This window comes from Asterias amurensis, chromosome 3, assembly GCF_032118995.1.
Source record: "Asterias amurensis chromosome 3, ASM3211899v1".
Lineage (NCBI taxonomy): Eukaryota > Metazoa > Echinodermata > Asteroidea > Forcipulatida > Asteriidae > Asterias > Asterias amurensis.
Genome location: NC_092650.1, coordinates 16,650,003 through 16,673,236, shown reverse-complemented (window position 1 = coordinate 16,673,236; position 23,234 = coordinate 16,650,003). Strand labels below are relative to the sequence as shown.

General features: G+C 39.1%; 2 protein-coding genes across 2 annotated transcripts in view; both read left to right on the top strand.

Annotated features, from left to right (window-relative positions):
- The first annotated feature begins 1,622 nt into the window (after nucleotides 1-1,622).
- Nucleotides 1,623-19,315, top strand: LOC139934369 (uncharacterized). The gene is made up of 9 exons (XM_071928566.1): nucleotides 1,623-1,889; nucleotides 3,969-4,134; nucleotides 8,795-8,929; nucleotides 9,924-9,989; nucleotides 12,122-12,253; nucleotides 13,792-13,911; nucleotides 15,659-15,838; nucleotides 16,751-16,885; nucleotides 18,438-19,315. The coding sequence occupies exons 1-9, from the start codon at nucleotides 1,638-1,640 to the stop codon at nucleotides 18,632-18,634; spliced, it is 1,383 nt and encodes a 460-aa protein (XP_071784667.1). The 5' UTR covers nucleotides 1,623-1,637; the 3' UTR covers nucleotides 18,635-19,315.
- A 569-nt stretch (nucleotides 19,316-19,884) lies between these two features.
- Nucleotides 19,885-23,234, top strand: part of LOC139934516 (uncharacterized) — a 39,319-nt gene continuing 35,969 nt past the window's right edge. Inside the window, exons 1-2 of the mRNA XM_071928772.1 lie at nucleotides 19,885-19,956; nucleotides 21,694-21,843. Coding sequence (XP_071784873.1) covers nucleotides 19,885-19,956; nucleotides 21,694-21,843 — 222 coding nt within the window. The remainder of the gene's footprint in view (nucleotides 19,957-21,693; nucleotides 21,844-23,234) is intronic.

Below are 23,234 nucleotides of genomic sequence, written 5' to 3'. Positions count from 1 at the left end.
AAAGGCAAATCATATAACGATAAGGCTATAGCTGGGTTTTTGTTTGCATAAAAACTTGCGCGTAGTACCTCAACTTCATTAAGCCTGTTCATCTTGCGTTATGCAATAGATCACTTTTTGGTGGTTTTAATCATAACGTTTGGGAGACAGACATTTTTTTCCTGATGACAAGCCTCGGTATGGAAGACGTGCAATTTGGCTGCTACATTCAAAAGGTCCATTTGATTTTACTTTATCATCACGGCAAGACGTCTTGTTCGGGTTTGGTAAACTGGCCTCAATCAATACTGCTTGTTGGATGGGCTGCTGAACTTAACAATAATAAGACTTGTAATGCGCACATGTCCACCCTGCTGGGTGTTCAAGGCGCAGTAAAACCAAAAACAAAACAAAAACCAAACACAACACAAAGAAAAAACAGACACAACGTAATTAGTCATTGAAAACCTGTGACATAAGATAAGTTTTGAGAAGAGACCTGAATTTACAATAAATGCGTACAACGTAAGGGTGCTTGATCCAAAGCGGCAAAATGTTGTGGCTTTTTGGAATATCATTTTCACGAGTCTTTTTAGTAGTAAAGTATCTGCTGTTGACTTTGCGTGGGAATATTTCATCACAGGGTCGAGACAAAAAAGAATTCCGGCTCGGCTATATCGTGTGAAAAGGGGCAATTTAAAAAGAAAGTTTGCCATCAATTCGACCAACACTAGTTGTTAGGGAGAAGCTGGCTACGTTTTCGTTTGATCTTTTTTGTGTGCCATTGTCCATGGGTAGACTTGATGTCCACCAATGCGGTTTAATAATATGTTCAATCAAATTATAAGGGTCACACCCCATATGACTAAACCCCCAACGCTCACATAACCCGATGTAATCCACATTTGTATACAAAGGTGTTTCCATAACATCAGATATACAGCCCTTCCACCCCCAAAGTAGGACAATGGATTGTATAGCAACGTATCTTATAGCTTTAATCTCCCTGCTTTCCCTTTGCACCTTATCTAATTCAATTCATAAAACAAAAGAGTATTGAAACCTGTCTCCAACGCAGGACTTAATTATCCCCTTTTAAAATAAGCTGTATTGTCCTAATTTCTGTAGATTGCGTTTACTGGCAAACCCCCTCGACCACATTAATTTAGCTCGGTCAGGGACATACAAACATACGTTTGATGAAGCCGCAGGTCATTGGCAGCCCCAGAACAAACCCGTGAAGATACCAGAGGCTGATGGCCCCTAGCCAGGTGATGATAAAAGGATACGAACGCTTCAATGAATTTTCACGTTATCAAAATGAATGAGTGCACAGACCATTCAGAAAGTTGATTAGAAGAGAGTCGTTTTCACGGCACCAACAACAAATACCATGGAACACACTAGGGCGAACCTGTAAGCTATCTATACACAACATAGACCACAATAAACAATTACTGGGGTTAACAAGGCTGGTGGCTTTTTTAGTCTTTTGATCAACTCATGGGTGTATTGAATGCATTTCGGAGAATGCCAGAGTTTGGGAGAGCAGCATGTTACGGTTCTAGCCAGTTGCTCAGCTCTCATGATCAGTTGTTGGTTTATCAATATTCTGGTTTATCGCTCTGCATTCGTTGTTTCAAGCTTATCTGTAAATTATGTTGTCCATCAAGACGGAGCCGGTAGATATACTCATGGGGGTAACGGAGGAAGATGACGGTGGGCAGGAACCGCATTGGGGGCCGTTAAGCTCGTTCAAGGACAGGCCCGACCTTCTCGTGCCAACCGGGGCGAGCTCTAAGAAGCGTTCGGGAGCCAGGGTATCCACTAAAGGGATCAAACGGCCTGGCTACAGACGGCGGATCGTAGCGCCGTTCTCGTACGTGGACCTGATCAAAAATGCGATCAAGGTAAGAACGAATTGGTAGTTCAAGTTTATAATGAATGAGGAAGGTCTACTGTAGTGCAGTTCAAACATTTGCACCCAATTTATGCTCAAGTTCAACAACACTTTCTTGTCGAATACATCTTAGCAAGGTTGTATTTATTATTTGGAATTTCATATAATGTGTCTGCTTATTTGGTGTCAGGACACTTCGTACCGTTTGCGGAGAAACTGAATGAGTGTTTGTAGCGAGTAAGTATAGAGCAAACATCGCGCAGCCTGACGTTAAACTTAGAGGTGACTGCGTGCACGGTATATGATTGGAGACTCATGACTTGTGTTTCACACAGGCTGCTTTGATGTTGTGTAATGTGAATAATTCTTGAAACTGCCAACGGTAAAGCTCAGTTCAGTGAACATGCATTCCTCACCGCCTCCCTGGTTTTACCGTTTATAATGATCCGTTTCTTACAAACGCTCTTGTTGCGTAGCTGGGGGGGGGGGCAATGTCAATTTTGTGGTCCCCATTTTGATGAGGTTCAGAATATTCAAGATTTATTAATTACACTCCGGTTTGCAGCAGAAAATGTGTGGTTTGCACTTTGTGTAAGGGGCCTCTTGCCCCCCCCCCCCAATCCACAGAAAGACTCTGCTAGTGGTCGAAACACCTGAGGCCATTAACAACAAAAAATTGCATTTATACCATCGATCCTTTTGGTTGGTGAGTTGTTTGCAACAGCTAATTCTGTTAAAAGTTCTGTTAAGTTAAATGTGATATTTGGATATAAAATAAACCAAATGTGAATTGTTTACCTTGGTTTTAGAAGCCATTCGATTTTTTTGATCGAAATCTGGCTTTGCCGCCATCTTTGCTGAAACACTCACGCGCGTGAAAGACTGTCATTGGCTGAGAGTCGTGGGCAGCGCGTAACACTAGCACTTTCAAAGTTGTTTTAAGGACGGTGGAATGACGTCATGTGCAATTCATCTATTGGAAACCGAATACACAATCTAAGAAATGTTTCATGCATAAAATGTTTAGACAGCTACAGGAGCACTGTGCTTGCTAATATAGTTTTTGTGCTGTAATAATTACCAAATGTATTAATTCATGCCTCACCCGAAGTCGGTTGCACTAAATACCGACAACTCACGACAACACAATGTTAAATGCCATGAGGAACATTTCAACATAAGAAACATCTGTTAGTGACTATCTCGAGACTTTGTGTAAGAAACAGACAATGAGTATGACTCTAAGAGTAGCCAGCTAGCAGATGTCTTCAATTTATTCAAAATAAAAGGTTTAAAAAAGTCAATTAAAACATTAAATAATTAAAACATTATAAAGCTCTATTATTAGAAGTTTTAATATTACTTACTTTATTACCAACAACAATAAATAACAACTCGATCATTGCTCTATGGTACAACAATGAAAATGCCGGGGGTCATGAAAAAAAAAAAAAAAAAAAAAAAATCAACTATCCGTTTGCCCGGATGTAAACCCACCCACCATAATATACTCTCTACCACGGGGAACGCCCTTGCATCATTGCCAAGTCGCTAGTCAGTACATCACCTAACCCACGCCGCTATTTACCCCGCGCTGATCCCCAGTCACGGCCATCCGTCGACTTGTCTTGACCCCAAGTCGAGTTGTCTGACGGTTGAATAAATTATCCGTCGAGTTGTCCGAACCGTCGAGTTGTCCGAACGGACGAGTTGTCCGACGGACGAGTTGTCTGGTCTCCCTTGAGATGGTACGAAGTGTCCAACATTTCTTCGTACCTTGAAAAGGTACGAAGTGTCTTGGGTACGAAGTGTCCTGACACCAAAAATTTGTTTCAACAGTTTGAAAGTGATTTAGATGCATAATATGACTCTTCTGCATAATTTAACGGCTGACTTATGTTCAAAATGTGCTGCATAGCATTTTAAATTTGTTGTCGTGAGGGGTCATGAGTTGTCGGTATTTAGTGCGATCCAGTACATAAACCTGCTTTAAATAATGTTTAATGTCACGGAGTTCTTTCTGTTATAAGTTTATAAAAACAACAAATCAATTAAATAATATAACTTCATTTCTTATTTTCATCTACAGTCGGCTCCAAACTGCATGCTGACATTGCGAGAAATCTTAAGCCACTTGGAGGAGAACAACGAGTGCTTCCGTGGTTCGTACGTCGGCTGGAAGAACAGTGTCCGCCACAACCTCTCAGTCAACGACTGTTTCGTGAAGCTACTCCGCCACAGCCACAGACCATTCGGTAAGGACAACTTTTGGGCCTTGAACCCAGACCATTCACACCCCGTGAGTTTCATGAAGACGCCTCCTAAGCTTTCACCCACAACCTCTTCACCCTTTGATGACTCGACGCCGGCGTCCTACACACCACCTCCGACCGGCTCGCCTAGCCCTTTGAGCGGAGATGGCGACGAAACTGCAAGGACATCACCCATTATTATAGCCCATCCTCCTGTCGTGCAGCCAGAACCCGTTGACCTGAGAAAACGCGCTGACCCATTCGAGGAAAACTCAAACCGTGCCACATCTCCGAAACCCCACGAGTCCCCCCGCCGAATCAGGACACCGACTGCAATCCGCCAGAGAAACTCTCTGACGTTGGGGAACACCTTGCCTATATCTCGTTTCCTGAACTCACCACCACTCTCTCGGGGAGACAAATCAAATGAGCGAGACCCATTTTGCCCAGTCTTAACCATGTCTTCTGCCACAAGAAGAAGTTCCGTTAGTACACCTACGTCACCACGTGCCACGGTACCCCAGTCAACCAGCCCGCCCTCTGTTGACGATGCCATCGTGCACCGAGCAGCAGCAGAGGCAACCCCACACACGCCCGCCGACGAAGTGATGATGAAAAGTCTCTACGAACATTACTGGAACCGAGCTCTTCAGGAAAGACATGCCCTTTATTGTCATCATCTTGCCATGCTCAAGGACCGCCATGACAGGCTTGGGTACCAGCGATCTCCATCAGTGTGTGTTCCACCCACGTACCCACCCGTTGTATATCCAGCTAGGCCATTGTTCCCAAACAACTACATGCCATACGGCTATACACCACTGACAACCATAGAAGGGAGTTATTTATAACGATGATAACAATTAATGTTCTTGTTTCATTGTAAAATTGCATTAGAAACAAACTCTTGTATTCCCAAAGAGAGGCATTACCTTTAGGACGATATCGGACACTATTATATTGGTAATAATAATATTACTCAATAGCATAAAACCTTACATGGTAACGAGGAATGGGGAGAAGTTGATAAGTATAAAACATTGTGGCGGGAAACGGCTTCCCCTGAAGTAAAGTAGATTTCCACTAATTTGATTTCGAGACCTCGGATCTAATCTCGCAACTCCGACGACCAATCAAGTTCAAATTTTCACAGGTTGGTTATTTTATGCATTACATTATCTTGATATGTATAATATTATGTTTGACAATCACCAAGAGTGTCCTTCGTCTTCGAAGTAGGACTGGTCAAGAAAATCAGCAGTAATTTTTACCACATGTCCAGAAAACCTGATTGCTCTGTGAAATCTTTATTCCAGGGGTTATCAACATCACATTATGATGCCATTATTTATTGAACAGCGGTTACACTGAGGATAATCTCAATTTGAACTATTTACCCTTTTTTGGCCGAACAGACATCGTAGATACCGATTTACCATTTTACGCTTAAAATTTGCATTTGGTAATAAATAAGTCAAAATGCACCTCTCAAAAAATGGCTTATCGGTTACAATGACCATAATATTACGCCAGTGGCGATTTTCCCCTATTTGGGTTTGAACACAGCTTTCCAGCTTTGGCATAATATTTAATATACTTTTTGCCTAACTTCAGTAATTGTGTATTCTGGTTTTAGCTCTCTTTTTTGTGTCAGCAATGACTCTTACATCTGAACACTATTGACTCAATTCCTAGCGGCTTTGAAAATGTTCATGCGGAATAGTTTCTCCGGAATACCATAATATCAATGTGTTAAACGGAATGTACACTATCGGTTGTCAAAGACCAGTGTTCTCACTTGGTGTATCTCATCAACATTATGCACAAATAACAAACCTGAGAATATTTTAGCTCAATTGGTCATCGGAGTTGGGAGAAAGTGATGAAAGAAAAAACACCCTTATGTGGCTCAGATAGGAATAAACGACTTAATAATAAAAGTCTTTTATTATTTTAGTGAGAAATTACCTCTATTTCAAAATCTATATGCTACTTAGGGAGCCGTTTCTCACACTGTTTGATACTATCAACAGCTCTCCAATGCTTGTTTACCGAGTCAGTTTTAAAGTTAATTTGTTTTGAGTAATAATAATTACCAAACGTGTATACCCTTTAATCGCCCAGATGACTTTTCAACCAAGTTACTGCTTTTGTTTATAATAGTCATGTCGTTGATGTTTGTGGAAGACGGACTTTTGTTTTGTGATCTTGTTTCTTTCTTTGTGTAGTGGCATAATTTATCGTAATGTTTGAAAGCACCACCGGGATGATAAAAAAAATTGTTGATATTAATTGAATTAATAGCTAGCATTGGCATAACGTAAAGGTTAAAAACAAAAACACGTGTTTCCCTCCCATTTTGCAAAAAGGGAGAAGGGGCAATTTTTCAGGCTTTTCTTTTTTCAAAATATTTTTGTTGTTGAGACTGTACGTATACGATAAGTTATTGTGTATACGTTTAGTTTTATCGTGTACGTACACGATAAGCTAAGACTTATCGTGCACGTGTACACGAAATGAGATTTTGATATTTATGCATCGCTTCCGTGCTTTCTTCTTCATTGAAGGCACGTAGACACTTTTGGTACCTGTCAAAGACCAGTGCTCACACTTGGTAGATCCCAATATTAATAACAACTCTGTGGAAATTTGGGCTTAATTGGTCATCGAACTTCCAAACAAACAAAAACTTGTTGCACAACTTTGTGTGCTTATAGATGCGCAATAGAAGGCTTCCGCTGAATTTTTTTTTATTACTTTAGTGAGAATTTACCTATTTTCTTAAAAACTACACATTACTTCACAGGGAGCCGTGTTCACAATGCTTTATACCACCAACAGCTCTCCATTGCTCATTACCAAATAGTTTTTTGTGCTAACAACTATTATGAGTAATTACCAATAGTGTCCAGTGAATTTAAGGAACTGTGAAAGTAAAAGCGCAACAAGTTGGATAAGTGTTAAAATGAGACCGTGCACAGTCACAACTAGTCACAGCATAGAGTAAGGACAGAGGTCACAGCAATAACATCACTTCTTACATGAAACTTGGGATCAATCAATTTCTTTTCTTGATCGAAGGCAAGATCATTGCCTCAAGTTCGCACATCGGGCTTTGGCCATTATATGCAAAGAAACAGAAAAGTCTCACTTCTCATATACCGTAACAAACACAAACGGATGAGTATGCGTTTATTCCAATTTGCGTATAAATATCGCTTTAGTACATGACTGACTTTATGTGTGAACTCCTTATGATCTTCGTTTTAATTTGACCCTGTTCGAGTATCTCATTATTATTGTTTATAACATACCTCTTGCTTGTTTTGTGTTCTGGTTGACTGTAACACGGTCACATGGGGGTGAACTAATAGTTATAGTCTATAGCCTCTCGCCTACTCTAGTGATCGCGCATGCATGTTTTGCGGGAAAAGTGCCCGGCGGGCACTAGTCTTTGAAACTATAGTGCCTGGTTATAGCGCCCTCTCTAGACGTGAACCGTGAACAGCAACTACAAAACTTTCTTTGCTAGATTTCTGTTCTTTTTAAAGCCATTGGACACTTTCGGTTAACAGCATTGTCCAAAGGCCTACACTTCGTGTATGACAACTTATATATAAAATAACAAACCTGTGAAAATTTAGGCTCAATCGGTCATCGGAGTCGGGAGAACTTAACGGGAAAACCCACCCTTGTTTCCGCACGTTTCGTCGTGTCATGGCATGCGTTTAATATAAATCCGTTATCGATATCGAGAATTGGTTTTCTCAAAGAGTAAAGCATTTCACGGAATAATATTTCAAGAGAAGTCTTTCACCATTACCTTCTGTAAACCCTGTAAGTTATTTGTAAATCTGTGAACTTAAAAAAAAAAATTTGTTCCGAAAGTGTATAATGGCTGAAAGACAGAGGTGTGTTATAAAACACAAATTGACCGGCATAATTCGGTAACTAGTTTACGTTTATTCCCCCTCGGGTCTGTGAGTGACCAGGAGAGGGGACATTTCCCTCGGCCGGTCACCCAAAGTCCATCGGGGGAATAGAAGTACACTAATTACCTCATTGCATGTCAGTCAATTTGTTTATAATAATCATCTTTACTTTCAGCCGGTGGAATACAAAATAAGGGTTCACCAATATTTTAAAAACTTACATTGGCCTCATGACACCCTTTATTCCAAGCAAAAAGTTGATAAAGGTTGAACGATACAATCTCAATTGTCACTATGTACAAGTTGGGCCGATTTTAAACACGTGATATCATATGTTACGTGGTTTAATGGAAATAATCTTAATGTGGGGTTTTTAATGTTGGTTTTTCTCTACGTCAGTTTTTATTTTAGGTCACACTTTTTTTTTTCTCCTGACAATGAATGTAAATACCTAAAAAGAAACAAGTCTCGCTACGCCTCGTTTGTATCAATAAAGCAACTTTTGAATCATTTTTTTTTTTCTTTTTTCTTTTCTTATCAGAGTAAGTAAACGAAAGACCAGATGTGCAAATGGAGAATTATACAATGTCAGTATCTTAATATCGTGGAAAAGGAAAGCAAACATATAACATTTTGAAAGTTTGTTTTTGAACACTGACAATTCGTTCAAATACTAAAATATTGTTTGAATAAAGCCTAAATGTGCACCTGTTCTCTTTGACAATTTCCAGACACCCACGCCGAGAATTCTTATAAATATGAGCCTCAATTGCTTTGGAAGGCAAGCAGTAGACAAGCTCAAAACTATCTGACAATGGAAGCAACACGCCTCGCCCTCGCTCTCTTGGTAGGATCCCTTGTGATCGGTAAGTTCTCTTGTCGTTTTCGTTACTAACAAGCGGGGCTGTGATATAGACATTTATTTTATCATGATTCAGCCATCCTGAACTTCTCATATTGATACCAATATTACCAAACCGAGGATGAAAGAACAAAATAGTCTGGTTCTATTTGCTAAATGATTCTTAGAATTCATTATTATTGTTCGATACGAGGTACATTAATTTCCAAGATGGAGGCAGAGTGATAAAGATCTCTAGGCCATGGTGGGGATGGGCATGTTTTCCGTTTTGTCATCGGGGATATATACACTGTAAAAACTGTGCTTAGAGAGTTTAAATGATTCGGGTACTTTTTCAAAATGTCCACAGATTTACATTAAACTTACAGGGTTTGAAGATAGTGATAGTGGAAAGCTTCCCTTCAAATATTACTAGCTGAGGTTGTGTAGTTTTTGAGAAAGGAGTAAAACAAGTCACAAAATAGTTTTCGTCTCATGAGACGAAAATTATTTTAGCATGTAAAATCCCATTAACCAGTTATGATATTATACCAAAACCATAGCATAGCTGGTTAATACGTTTGTACATGCTAAAACTGAGACGAAAATAATTTGTTTTACTCATTTCGTAAAAACTACAGCACTTCAGTTTGTAAAATTTCAAGGGAAGCTTTCTGCTATCATAATCTTTGAACTGTAAAGTTTAATGTAAATCTGTGGACATTGTGTTTTTTGTTAGGAAAAAGTACAAAGACCCTTTAAACACATGATGAATCCGCTTTTTAAATAATTTTCTGTTAGATTCTAAAACATGTCTAATTCCCTCAATCTTTAAGGGTAGGCCTGTGTTTTTTTCACAGTAATATCAACAGCTCTTCAGTGGTATCTACCTATAGTTCATTTAATGGAGATTGAGGGATAGTCACCAAGGTGTATCTTACCTTCAACATGAAGGGAAAGAAACTAACAACCTTATTGTATTTGTTTGATTTATCAACATTATATATTTCTCTTCATAGGGATGTGCTTGAGCAAGCCAGCACAAAAGGAGAAAAGAATGCAACGTCGTCACGAAGAACGCAGCCGTATGTATTTTTTTTTTTTATTTATAACCATTTTGTTTTAGACTTGATCTAGTCATGGTGTTAAATGCACTGGACACCTTTGGTAATTGTCAGAGACCAGTATTCTCACTTGGTGCATCTCAACATATCATCAATTAACAAATCTGTGAAAGTTTTTACTCAATTCGTCTGGCGAAGTTGCGAAGAGAATAATGACAGAAGAAAAAACACCCATGTTACACAAGTGTGTGCATGCTTTCACAAACAAAATGAAAGGCTTCCGGCCTGAAGTATTATATTATTTGATGGTGAGAAGTACCATTTTCTTAAAAATGTCACTTCTCACACTATTTTATACTGCTCAACAGCTCTCCATTGCTCGTTACTGAGTAAGTTTCTTACTTAATTGTGTCTAGTGCATTTTAGTCACCATGTTAAAGGATTACTTTTTACATTAAACTTACACCGTTTTAAGATGGTATAAGAAGGCTTCCTTTAAAATAATACTTGCTGAGGTGCTGTAGTTTTTTTTTTTAGGAATGAGTAAAACTATGTCCCGAAACAAAATACATCACATATACTTTCAAATCATTAATCTGTACAAGTATTTACAAGATGAAGGTTCACAAAGTAAACGTTAGATATCAAAGAATGGTCAGTTAAAAAAATATTACAATAATAGAAAAGGAGATAAACAGCAACATTATTTTAAAATAGTAATAGTAATAGTAAGTGTTTCGCCTGAATTTCACTTACTGAACAAGGGGATTTCTTTGAAACACTAATATTATTCAAACTGGTACGTATCTTGAGAGAACACAAAAGTGGAGCTTGAGATGTTATGTGAAGGTGTACGATTCATGGGGGACTTTCGGACGTAGGGTGGCAGCAGCCTTACCATAGTTCTGAGCATGCGTACATTACCGAGATTAATTAAATACTAACCTCCACAGCGGAATGACCTTATGACGTCATCTTGCATATGCTTGCCTCTTAGAGACATGAAAATATTAACAACCAGGTCCTAGTGGTTAGTCCACTCTTATGTAACAACTCCCCAAACCTGCTGCCACAAATGTACTTTAATATAGATGTCTGAAGCAGTACTGATCTTTTAGACATGAAAATATTAACAACCAGGTCCTAGTGGTTAGTCCACTCTTATGTAACAACTCCCCAAACCTGCTGCTACAAATGTACTTGAATAAAGAGGTCTGAAGCAGTACTTGCATCTTTTAGACATGAAATCATTTACAACCAGGTTCTAGTGGTTAGTCCACTCTTATGTAACAACTCCCCAAACCTGCTGCGTGGGGGATCGTCGCGAACCGTGCCGGAATGTTCCGAGAGCACACGAAAAGTTCCGAACCGCTGTAGAGGTTAGTTTTTTGTAAGTCTGCTGCCACCAAGCGTCCAAAAAGTCCCCTGTGTACAAAACTCTCAAGACTGGGTTTGCTCGTCCCCAGAGCCTTTCTTTAACCAAAGGCGCTGGGATGGGCCTACGTATCATGCACTGTCATTGGTTTAATAATGCGCAGTCCCATCATGCATCACACGCACGCTGAACCATATTTCTATGCACTGTGCGCATGACGTATACTTCCTGAACAAGAATCGTTCAAGCGAGTAGCCCATCCCAGCTATCGTGGATAGACTAGCCGCTGGGGCCGAGCGAAAAGACTGGGCTGATTTTTAGTACCATTATTTTAGCTCAAATAAAAAAACAGGTTTCGGGTCCAACCCCGGGTCTGAAACGGTGCAAAGATCTCGAACTGGCACGGAGACCAAGGGATAATGGGTGTGGCCAAAATGTCGACATGATGCTTATATATTTCAGAGGACATTTTTTTATTTTGAAGGTTGTAATTTCAAATCAATTCAAACTTCTTCTTTTTTTTTTCCAAACTTCATGAAACATCACATAGCCATAATAATATTTTTTCTTCATAAAAAAGGGATCCAATAATTAAAGCTCTTCAAGGCAGAATGGACAATTCACTATTATCAAGTATTGAGGCATCATCTAGAAGCACAAGCTTGTGGTGAGATGTCAGATTGACGTACAAACATTACATAAACACGAAAAATTACATTGATTTTATAGATATCTTCGCCTTTACCTATTTGCCATTACCACTTTGCTCCAAATCTAGTGAACTGTTCTGGTGGGGATGACTTCCTGTGCATGTCAGGAGGCTGTGTCCCAGGTTACTGGCAATGCGACGGGATGGATGACTGTCCAGATGGGGACGACGAATTTGGATGTTTCATCAGCGAATCAACAGGTACTTAATAAGCGAAACCGTTTTTGACCGGGAATGTTATTTAAAAGTAGTGGACACTATTGGTAATTTCCAAAGGCTAGCCTTCACAGTTGGTGTATTTCAGCATGTGCATAAAATAACGAACCTGAGAAAAGTTGAGTTCGATCGGTCATCGAACTTGCGAGATAATGAAAGAAGAAAAAAAACACTCTTGTTACACGAAGTTGTGTGCGTTCAGATGGTTGATTTCGAGACCTCCAGTTTTAAATCTGAGGTCTCGAAATCAAATTCGTGGAAAATTACTTCTTTCTCGAAAACTCTGGCACTTCAGAGGGAGCCGTTTCTCACAATGTGTTATGCCATCAACCTCTCCCCATTACTCGTCATCAACAAAGGTTTCATGCTAACAATTATTTTGAGTAATTACCAATAGTGTCCACTGCCTTTAATCTCGTTTAAACGTGATGTTTGTGTACCATTTAAATCTAACATTGATGTTTGTAAACTTCTGGATTTTTCTTAATTATCGATAGAGACAAAATCTTGACCCAGCCTCACGGTTTGGGAAAGACTAGAAACGCTTCTACCATTAACGGCGAGAGTCAAAATGGCAATGTGCTTAAACAAGAACAATGACTTTGCCTATAAAGGAGAGCATTCTTCGCCATTACTAATTCTTCATTACATAATTTGTCAAGTCTACTGGTGTGGATGATTTGCTGTGCATGTCAGGACACTGTATCTCGGCTGACTTAGTATGCGACGGTGGGAGAGATTGTCCAAATAATGACGATGGAAATATATGCCACGGAGAGTCAGGTAGACCTCCTCTTTACGAGTATGGTAATGACTGAAAACTAAAAAAGACACGATGCTTTGTATCAGCCGATTTGATTGTATGAAATCGTTTGAATCCGTTGTTGTGAATAATGGTTAGCTCACCCAATTTCGAACAAAAGTGATTAACAAAGATTTATAACGAACACTAAGTACTGGAAGTGCTTATTGGTGACCATCTCGACGAAGGTTTCGCGTAGCTTTTTCGCCCACTAATGAATAATTATTGTACATCTTGCGTTTTGGGGAATTCATGTAGGTAGGGAGGTTTAAATGCATGTCATACTACGCGAGCAAATAATGTCAAACGTAGACGTCAGAAAAACAATCGTTTTAAGAGACGTCACTACTTTTGGCTTATTGCTTGCTCGCTTTATGACGTCTGCACGTATCGTACGTAAGTTCACGTTATGATCAAAAAGTGAGATACTATACTACACAATTTTCTGACGTTCACGCTTAGGCATTTTGCTCGCGTAACTTGCATGGCTAACGTGACCTCCCTTGTACACCGCAAAAACTGGGATGTTAACTTGATTCTCGTGGTTTCTATAAAGGTGACAACACCAACATGGTGTTAATTTTATGACACCATGTTGGTGTTGTCACTTAGAGATCAGGAAGAATCATTTTAACACCCCAGTCTTTTGCGGTGTAGTATTTCCCCAAATCAGTACTGATTTGACTTATAACAGTGTATGTTTGATTCATTCCTATAATAGGTGGCTGTCAGGCTGGGAGTGAATACACATGCGCTTCTGGAGACTGTATCTATGCTAACTGGCAATGCGACGGATGGACTGATTGTCCACATGGTGATGATGAAGAAGGGTGTAACTACGGTAAATTCACCCCTAAAACTACTCTCTCGTCTTTATTTATTGACTTTTTTTTTTAAATTATGCCTTCAATTTAGTTGTACTCGAGCTGCAGCTGGAACAATTGTATGTTCCCAAAACTCTGACAAAGAATAAGACTATTTTTATTAATATATGGAAAAGAAAAGTCAGTCCAAAACGAAAAATAAAAAACGATTTCGAACTTATTGAATGATTTGGCCCAAATTCGAGTCGTAAAGAATTATTTTCCCTTGATTAGTATTATTTTTATTTATTTTTTTTTACCATTAGTGTTTTTCTATTCTTTTTGCCTGTTTTTTATTTTTCCTTTTCTTTTGTCTTTATAATCTGTTGTGGGCCTTCCATTTAATGGGAGAGAACTCTTTCGAATTACAAGCTTGAATGAAGCACTTACTCTTTTATTTAAAGGGTCTGCTGCCGATTTCACGAAATTTTACGCAACTGCGTAAGTCCACTTGCGCAACATTTATGGCGTAAGTTGCGCCATAAACGTTACGCAAGTAGACTTACGCTGTTGCGTAAAGTTTCGTGAAATCGGCTGGACTATTTTTGTATTTTTGTAAGACACAAAACACAGTGTCCACAGATTAACATAAAAACACACAGTTTGAAGATAATGATGGTAGAAAGTGTCGAATAAAATATTACTTAATGGGGTGCTGTAGTTTTAGAATTAAATTAAACCAATTTCTTGTGTTTTTTCGAATCGATGTCATGTAAAATATTGTGTGATCGTTTTTTTACATATTTCTCAAAAAACTATTCTGTAATATTGCCTGTTTAGCATTTCCTCTTAGGCCTACTGCACGCCAACAAACACATCTGAAGCGAGTTTTGCATACAAAATAGGATCCAATCTAGATCTTCCAGTAAAAAACAAATTAAGATGTGTTACTTGATGAGCCGTATCCGAATTGGCGGCTACAGCTATAGCTACGGCTACGGCTGCTGTTAAGTGTGTTGCTAAGGACGCCATACTTCAACTCTATCCGTAGCCTTAACCGCTAATTCGGACAAGGCCATAACTTTGTTGTATTAAAAACACTGGACACTATTGGTAATTGTCTAAGACGTGTCTTCTCGCTTGGTGTGTCCCAACATATGCATCAAATAACAAATCTGTGAAAATTTGAGCTCAATCGGTCGTCGAAGTTGCAAGATATTCATGAAAGAAAAAACTATTTAAAAATATTAATGATAGAAAAACACCCTTGTCGCACCATGGACACACGAAGTGTGCTTTCATGTGCTTGGTTCGAGACCTCAAATTTTAAATCTGAGGTCTCTAAATCAAATTAGTGGAAAACTACGTCACTTCAGAGGGAGCTGTTTCTTACAATATTTTATACATCAACCTGTCCCCATTACTCGTGTTCAAGAAACGACTTTTATGATAATAATTATTTTGAGTAATTACCAATAGTGTCCACTGCCTTTAAAGTCATTTGACACTTTCGGTAAACAGTATTATCCAAGGGTCCACACTTCGTGTATCACAACTTATATATAAAATAACAAACCTGTGAAAATTTAGGCTCTAACGGTCATCGGAGTCGCGAGAAAATAACAGGAAAACCCAGCCTATAACTGCTTTAATGTTTTCTCAAAAAGTAAAGCATTTCATGGAAAAATATTTCATGAGCAGTTTTTGACCATTACCTTCTGTAAACCCTGTAAGTTATTTGTATATCTATGAACTTTTTTTCTTTTCTTTCTGTATTCTCTTTAGAGTCGATTGGTAATAGCGACCTACCCAGCTTCGAATTCTCCTGGAATTTCGGTTCCGATTATGTAGGTGGTTCCGAGTGGTGTGATTACCAGTGTTATTCCGGGGACTGCATCTTTTCGTCCTGGGTGTGTGACGGCATTACAGACTGTAGCCAAGGAGAAGACGAATCCAACTGTGACCGTGAGTATCAATAGTAATGATTTAACGACACTGGACACTGTCTTCTCACTTGGTGTATCTCAACATATGCATAAAATAACAAACCTAAGAAAATTTGAGCTCAATTGGTCGTCAAAGTTGCGAGATAATAATGAAAGAAAAAACACCCTTGTAACACGAAGTTCTGCGCTTTCAAGTGCTTGATTTCGAGACCTAATTCTAAATCTGAGGTCTTAAAATCAAATTCGTGGAAAATTACTTCTTTCAAGGTTACTTCAGAGAGAGCCCTCCCCATTACTCATTACCAAGTAAGGTTTTTATGATAATAATTATTTTGAGTAATTACCAATAGTGTCCACTGCCTTTAAACTATTAAGCACAACAAAAAATTGCTCACCAGAAAAAGGTTACCAGCCAATTACCATGACACGTGTACAGCATGTGAATGGTATCCGGCTTATTTTTGTTTTAGTTGAAAAGGTTTTTTAAGCATAACTATCTGCTTAGCTGTGAAATTGACCCGTAACCTGATTAATAACATTATAACCGGAATTTATTTTAAAGAAACTCACCACACAGTTGTTAATAACAATAATCATGATTTGAGGCACTACGTGGTAAAGTGGTTGTATCAACGTGTTAAATTTTGAATGTGTGTATACTACTTGCTGTATGTAGATTATGGAGTATAGATTTTACGGAATTGGGGGAACTTCTCAGCTAGTTGTGAAAAGAAAACGTTCCTGTATTTGATCTATGGTAGAAATTCCACCTGAACCACTACTGTCACTGTAGTGATCGAGGGAGAAGTACATTTACTCGTTGTTAACTTCACAAAGTTCTTAATATTGGTCTAAATTATATCATTTTATTCAAAAACAAATCAGACATATTTGGAAGACTAACACGATTGTTTTTGTCTCCTCCCATTAGCCTTCTTCGACCAGGACTTGTTGCATTACTGCCTCCTGTCCGACGTAGTGGTCCCAACGTGGATGGCGTGTGATCGTATCATAGATTGTCCCTTCGGTGACGACGAATGGCTTGGCTGCTATGGCATCCACGATGGTATGAACAAACACACTTCTTCATAATAATAATTAATAATGTTGATAGCGCACGTATCTACCAACAAGGTACTTATGGAGCTTAGTATATATACATTCTTACAGAAAGATAGGTAGTTGGTGTTATGAATTCTGAGACCCAATAATTGGTGCGTTCGTTTAGCTCCCCTGGGTCGACCCCGGTGTGTGGCGGTTTTTTTTCCAGGACGAACGTGGGTAATTAGCTGCACACGTTCGCCCTGGAAAAAAAATGCCACACACCGGGGTCGACCCAGGGAAGCTAAACGAACGCACTCATGTAGAAGCATTTTAGGGTTTACAAATCTCAGAATCTCAGCTAAGGCGTACAGAATCTCCTGCCATTACGACTGGTACGTTAATCCGGACGGCCGTTGGTTCAAATCCCGCTCTTATCAATTTGTTTTTGTTTGTTCAGCCCTAAACCATGACTACTAAACGTAAAATACTTCTCTCGGTTCAATGCATCGTCGCACTAGATGAATGGAAGTGCCTAGACTAGCAAGCTTCGCAATCATCAATGACCCTACGCAGTTTCTCGCGTATTAAGCCCCTTTCACACTAGAGTAATTTAGCAAGGGTACCTTGCTAAATTGTAGCATGGTTGTAAGATTTTACAAAATGCATCTTTAGTTAAAACCACATGTTACGCTTTTGGTAATTACCCAAAATAATTGTTAGCATACAAACGCACTTGGTAACAGCAAATGAGAGCTGTTGATAGTTAGTGATATGAATCACTATGAGAAACGGCTCCCTCTGGAGTAACGTAGTTTTTGAGGAAGAGGTAATATCTTACTCAAATAATACAAAACTTAATTCCTGAGATCTGTGAAATAATGCATCTGAAAACACTCAACATTAATGCAACACCGGGTTTTGTTTTTTACTGTCATGATTCTCTTGCAACTGTTTTGAACAATATTGAGTCAAACGTTTGTATTTTATCCAAGTGAGAATACTGATAAAATGTGTCCAGTGTCTTTAAACGCTTCTCTTTGATAACCACAATCTGCATTCCCGCTTTCCAACCTTCGGAAAAGGCGCTTTGTAAAGGCAATGAACACTATTGGTAAATAATGTCAATAACCAGTCTTCTCACTTGCTATATCTCGACATATTTTATGCACAAAATAATAAACCTGTGAAAATTTGAGCTCGATTGGTCGTCGGAGTTGCGAGGTAACTATGAAGAAAAAACACCCTTGTCGCACGAAGTTGTGTGCTTTTAGATGCTTGATTTTGAGACCTCAAATTCTAAACTTGAGGTCTCGAAATCAAATTCGTGGAAAATTACTTCTTTCTCTAAAACTGCGTCACTTCAGAGGGAGCCGTTTCTCACAATGTTTCATACTATCAACCTCTCCCCATTACTCATTACCAAGTGAGGTTTTTTGCTAATAATTATTTTGAGTAATTACCAATAGTGTCCACTGCCTTTATTAAATGGGATTATTTTTATTTTTATTTCTATCAGACGGATGAATTTGTTCAAATTCTGATTTTTGTCATGGCCTTTTTTTTCTTATTTATAGGTTTTGGATTCAACAATAAGAAGAGGGGCGCCGAGAAACTGCCCACCCAGCTAAGCAAGATGGCCAAGAAACACATGAAGACAGAGAAGAGTTTGACCGAAGAGCAGAAACAACTCCTTAAAACCATCAACGAGAAACAATCTGTGATGAAGAAAGGCAGACTTGGGGCCAGGAAGGCACTTGATAATGCGGTCTGATGTTGCTGATCCCATCAGGTGCGAAAGTTCCATCCCCTTTATTGCACCATAACAATGAACGGAACGAAACAGACTGATGTATCGGTAACCTTTGGAGTTTTATTTTAAATAGTGTAGTTTAAAATCGAAATCGTGGTTGTGATTCCTTATTTTCTTTAAATATATATTTACGTCTTCCTGCCCTTTTAAATCATTCGTCGTAATTGTAATGAAACAAATCGTCTCAAAAGCTTTACCGCTCATATAAATACATAAAATCGATGGCATCTGTTTTAGTCACTGTTACTTTCTTGTGGATTGTACTCATTTTAGTTTATTGATCAACAAAATATTGGATTATTTTTCATATTAAGTTTCTGAAACTTGAAAGATTAAATATAATAGATATATAAAGGCGTCAACAAGACAAACAAACCTGAATAACTACAAATGAATGTGATTATTATGAAATTAATGCTTTCTCCGCAATTTGATAATTGTTTAGAAAGGGCTCTTTCCCTTCTGACCTGACCTCGTATTGAGTAGGTTTTTTTCTAGGAAGGAGCTGATCAGTTATTTAATCAAGAACAACAACCAATTTTTCTCAACTTTGTGTCACCACAAACAGAGACAATATTGACTTTTACTGTCATTTTTCGCATTTTCCTAAATCGTTCAATAAATGAGTATTTTAGCGTAAAACGTAACGACGTTTGCACTGTTGTGATTTCCTAATGATGTTTTTCACTCTTATGCCTTCATTTTTGTTTTCATCATTTATTTCATTTGTCGTTGATTGATTGATTGATTGATTGATTGATTGGTTGATTGGTTGATTGATTCTGGTTGCGAAGCCAAGGACTTCAATCACCGGGCCCCAATTTCATAGAGCTGCTAAGCACAAAAAAAATGTGCCTAGCATGAACTTCTTCTTTGATAACAACGGGATTACCGACCAAGTCCACAGTGATGTTCAGGATAATCAAACAACAGCTGAATACCATTAACAAGCAATAATATGCAACAAATGGAAATTTGGCCGGTAATTCTGTTTTTATCAGGGAAGAAATGTCATGCTTAGCAATTTATATTCGTGCATTGTGCCTATGCCTCTACTTGACTAGCGTTGCCACACGTTCCCACATAAAGGATACGGTTTCAGTTTGTCTATGGGGGCGGGTGACACATAATGAACACAGGCAAAACCTTCGCACACACGTAGGGGAAAACGAATCAATTCACCTATATAGTGCTCCGGGGGGATTCGAACTATGGTCCAAGAGGTTGAAGTTGAAGACCCCTTGCATACGTCACATTCTCAGAATGTCCCCACACCCACAAAGGCAAATCATATAACGATAAGGCTATAGCTGGGTTTTTGTTTGCATAAAAACTTGCGCGTAGTACCTCAACTTCATTAAGCCTGTTCATCTTGCGTTATGCAATAGATCACTTTTTGGTGGTTTTAATCATAACGTTTGGGAGACAGACATTTTTTTCCTGATGACAAGCCTCGGTATGGAAGACGTGCAATTTGGCTGCTACATTCAAAAGGTCCATTTGATTTTACTTTATCGTCACGGCAAGACGTCTTGTTCGGGTTTGGTAAACTGGCCTCAATCAATACTGCTTGTTGGATGGGCTGCTGAACTTAACAATAATAAGACTTGTAATGCGCACATGTCCACCCTGCTGGGTGTTCAAGGCGCAGTAAAACCAAAAACAAAACAAAAACCAAACACAACACAAAGAAAAAACAGACACAACGTAATTAGTCATTGAAAACCTGTGACATAAGATAAGTTTTGAGAAGAGACCTGAATTTACAATAAATGCGTACAACGTAAGGGTGCTTGATCCAAAACGGCAAAATGTTGTGGCTTTTTGGAATATCATTTTCACGAGTCTTTTTAGTAGTAAAGTATCTGCTGTTGACTTTGCGTGGGAATATTTCATCACAGGGTCGAGACAAAAAAGAATTCCGGCTCGGCTATATCGTGTGAAAAGGGGCAATTTAAAAAGAAAGTTTGCCATCAATTCGACCAACACTGTTTGTTAGGGAGAAGCTGGCTACGTTTTCGTTTGATCTTTTTTGTGTGCCATTGTCCATGGGTAGACTTGATGTCCACCAATGCGGTTTAATAATATGTTCAATCAAATTATAAGGGTCACACCCCATATGACTAAACCCCCAACGCTCACATAACCCGATGTAATCCACATTTTGTACAAAGGTGTTTCCATAACATCAGATATACAGCCCTTCCACCCCCATAGTAGGACAATGGATTGTATAGCAACGTATCTTATAGCTTTAATCTCCCTGCTTTCCCTTTGCACCTTATCTAATTCAATTCATAAAACAAAAGAGTATTGAAACCTGTCTCCAACGCCGGACTTAATTATCCCCTTTTAAAATAAGCTGTATTGTCCTAATTTCTGTAGATTGCGTTTACTGGCAAACCCCCTCGACCACATTAATTTAGCTCGGTCAGGGACATACAAACATACGCCCGTTTGATGAAGCCGCAGGTCATTGGCAGCCCCAGAACAAACCCGTGAAGATACCAGAGGCTGATGGCCCCTAGCCAGGTGATGATAAAAGGATACGAACGCTTCAATGAATTTTCACGTTATCAAAATGAATGAGTGCACAGACCAATTCAGAAAGTTGATTAGAAGAGAGTCGTTTTCACGGCACCAATAACAAATACCATGGAACACAATAGGGCGAACCTGTAAGCCATCTATACACCATAGACCACAATAAACAATTACTGGGGTTAACAAGGCTGGTTGGCTTTTTTAGTCTTTTGATCAACTCATGAGTGTATTGAATGCATTTCGGAGAATGCCAGAGTTTGGTAGAGCAGCATGTCATGGTTCTAGCCAGTTGCTCAGCTCTCATGATCAGTTGTTGGTTTATCATTATTCTGGTTTATCGCTCTGCATTCGTTGTTTCAAGCTTAGCTGTACGTGATGTTGTCCATCAAGACGGAGCCGGTAGATATACTCATGGGGGTAACGGAGGAAGATGACGGTGGGCAGGAACCGCATTGGGGCCGTTAAGCTCGTTCAAGGACAGGCCCGACCTTCTCGTGCCAACCGGGGCGAGCTCTAAGAAGCGTTCGGGAGCCAGGGTATCCACTAAAGGGATCAAACGGCCTGGCTACAGACGGCGGATCGTAGCGCCGTTCTCGTACGTGGACCTGATCAAAAATGCGATCAAGGTAAGAACGAATTGGTAGTTCAAGTTTATAATGAATGAGGAAGGTCTACTGTAGTGCAGTTCAAACATTTGCACCCAATTTATGCTCAAGTTCAACAACACTTTCTTGTCGAATACATCTTAGCAAGGTTGTATTTATTATTTGGAATTTCATATAATGTGTCTGCTTATTTGGTGTCAGGACACTTCGTACCGTTTGCGGAGAAACTGAATGAGTGTTTGTAGCGAGTAAGTATAGAGCAAACATCGCGCAGCCTGACGTTAAACTTAGAGGTGACTGCGTGCACGGTATATGATTGGAGACTCATGACTTGTGTTTCACACAGGCTGCTTTGATGTTGTGTAATGTGAATAATTCTTGAAACTGCCAACGGTAAAGCTCAGTTCAGTGAACATGCATTCCTCACCGCCTCCCTGGTTTTACCGTTTATAATGATCCGTTTCTTACAAACGCTCTTGTTGCGTAGCTGGGGGGGGGGCAATGTCAATTTTGTGGTCCCCATTTTGATGAGGTTCAGAATATTCAAGATTTATTAATTACACTCCGGTTTGCAGCAGAAAATGTGTGGTTTGCACTTTGTGTAAGGGGCCTCTTGCCCCCCCCCCCCCCCCAATCCACAGAAAGACTCTGCTAGTGGTCGAAACACCTGAGGCCATTAACAACAAAAAATTGCATTTATACCATCGATCCTTTTGGTTGGTGAGTTGTTTGCAACAGCTAATTCTGTTAAAAGTTCTGTTAAGTTAAATGTGATATTTGGATATAAAATAAACCAAATGTGAATTGTTTACCTTGGTTTTAGAAGCCATTCGATTTTTTTGATCGAAATCTGGCTTTGCCGCCATCTTTGCTGAAACACTCACGCGCGTGAAAGACTGTCATTGGCTGAGAGTCGTGGGCAGCGCGTAACACTAGCACTTTCAAAGTTGTTTTAAGGACGGTGGAATGACGTCATGTGCAATTCATCTATTGGAAACCGAATACACAATCTAAGAAATGTTTCATGCATAAAATGTTTAGACAGCTACAGGAGCACTGTGCTTGCTAATATAGTTTTTGTGCTGTAATAATTACCAAATGTATTAATTCATGCCTCACCCGAAGTCGGTTGCACTAAATACCGACAACTCACGACAACACAATGTTAAATGCCATGAGGAACATTTCAACATAAGAAACATCTGTTAGTGACTATCTCGAGACTTTGTGTAAGAAACAGACAATGAGTATGACTCTAAGAGTAGCCAGCTAGCAGATGTCTTCAATTTATTCAAAATAAAAGGTTTAAAAAAGTCAATTAAAACATTAAATAATTAAAACATTATAAAGCTCTATTATTAGAAGTTTTAATATTACTTACTTTATTACCAACAACAATAAATAACAACTCG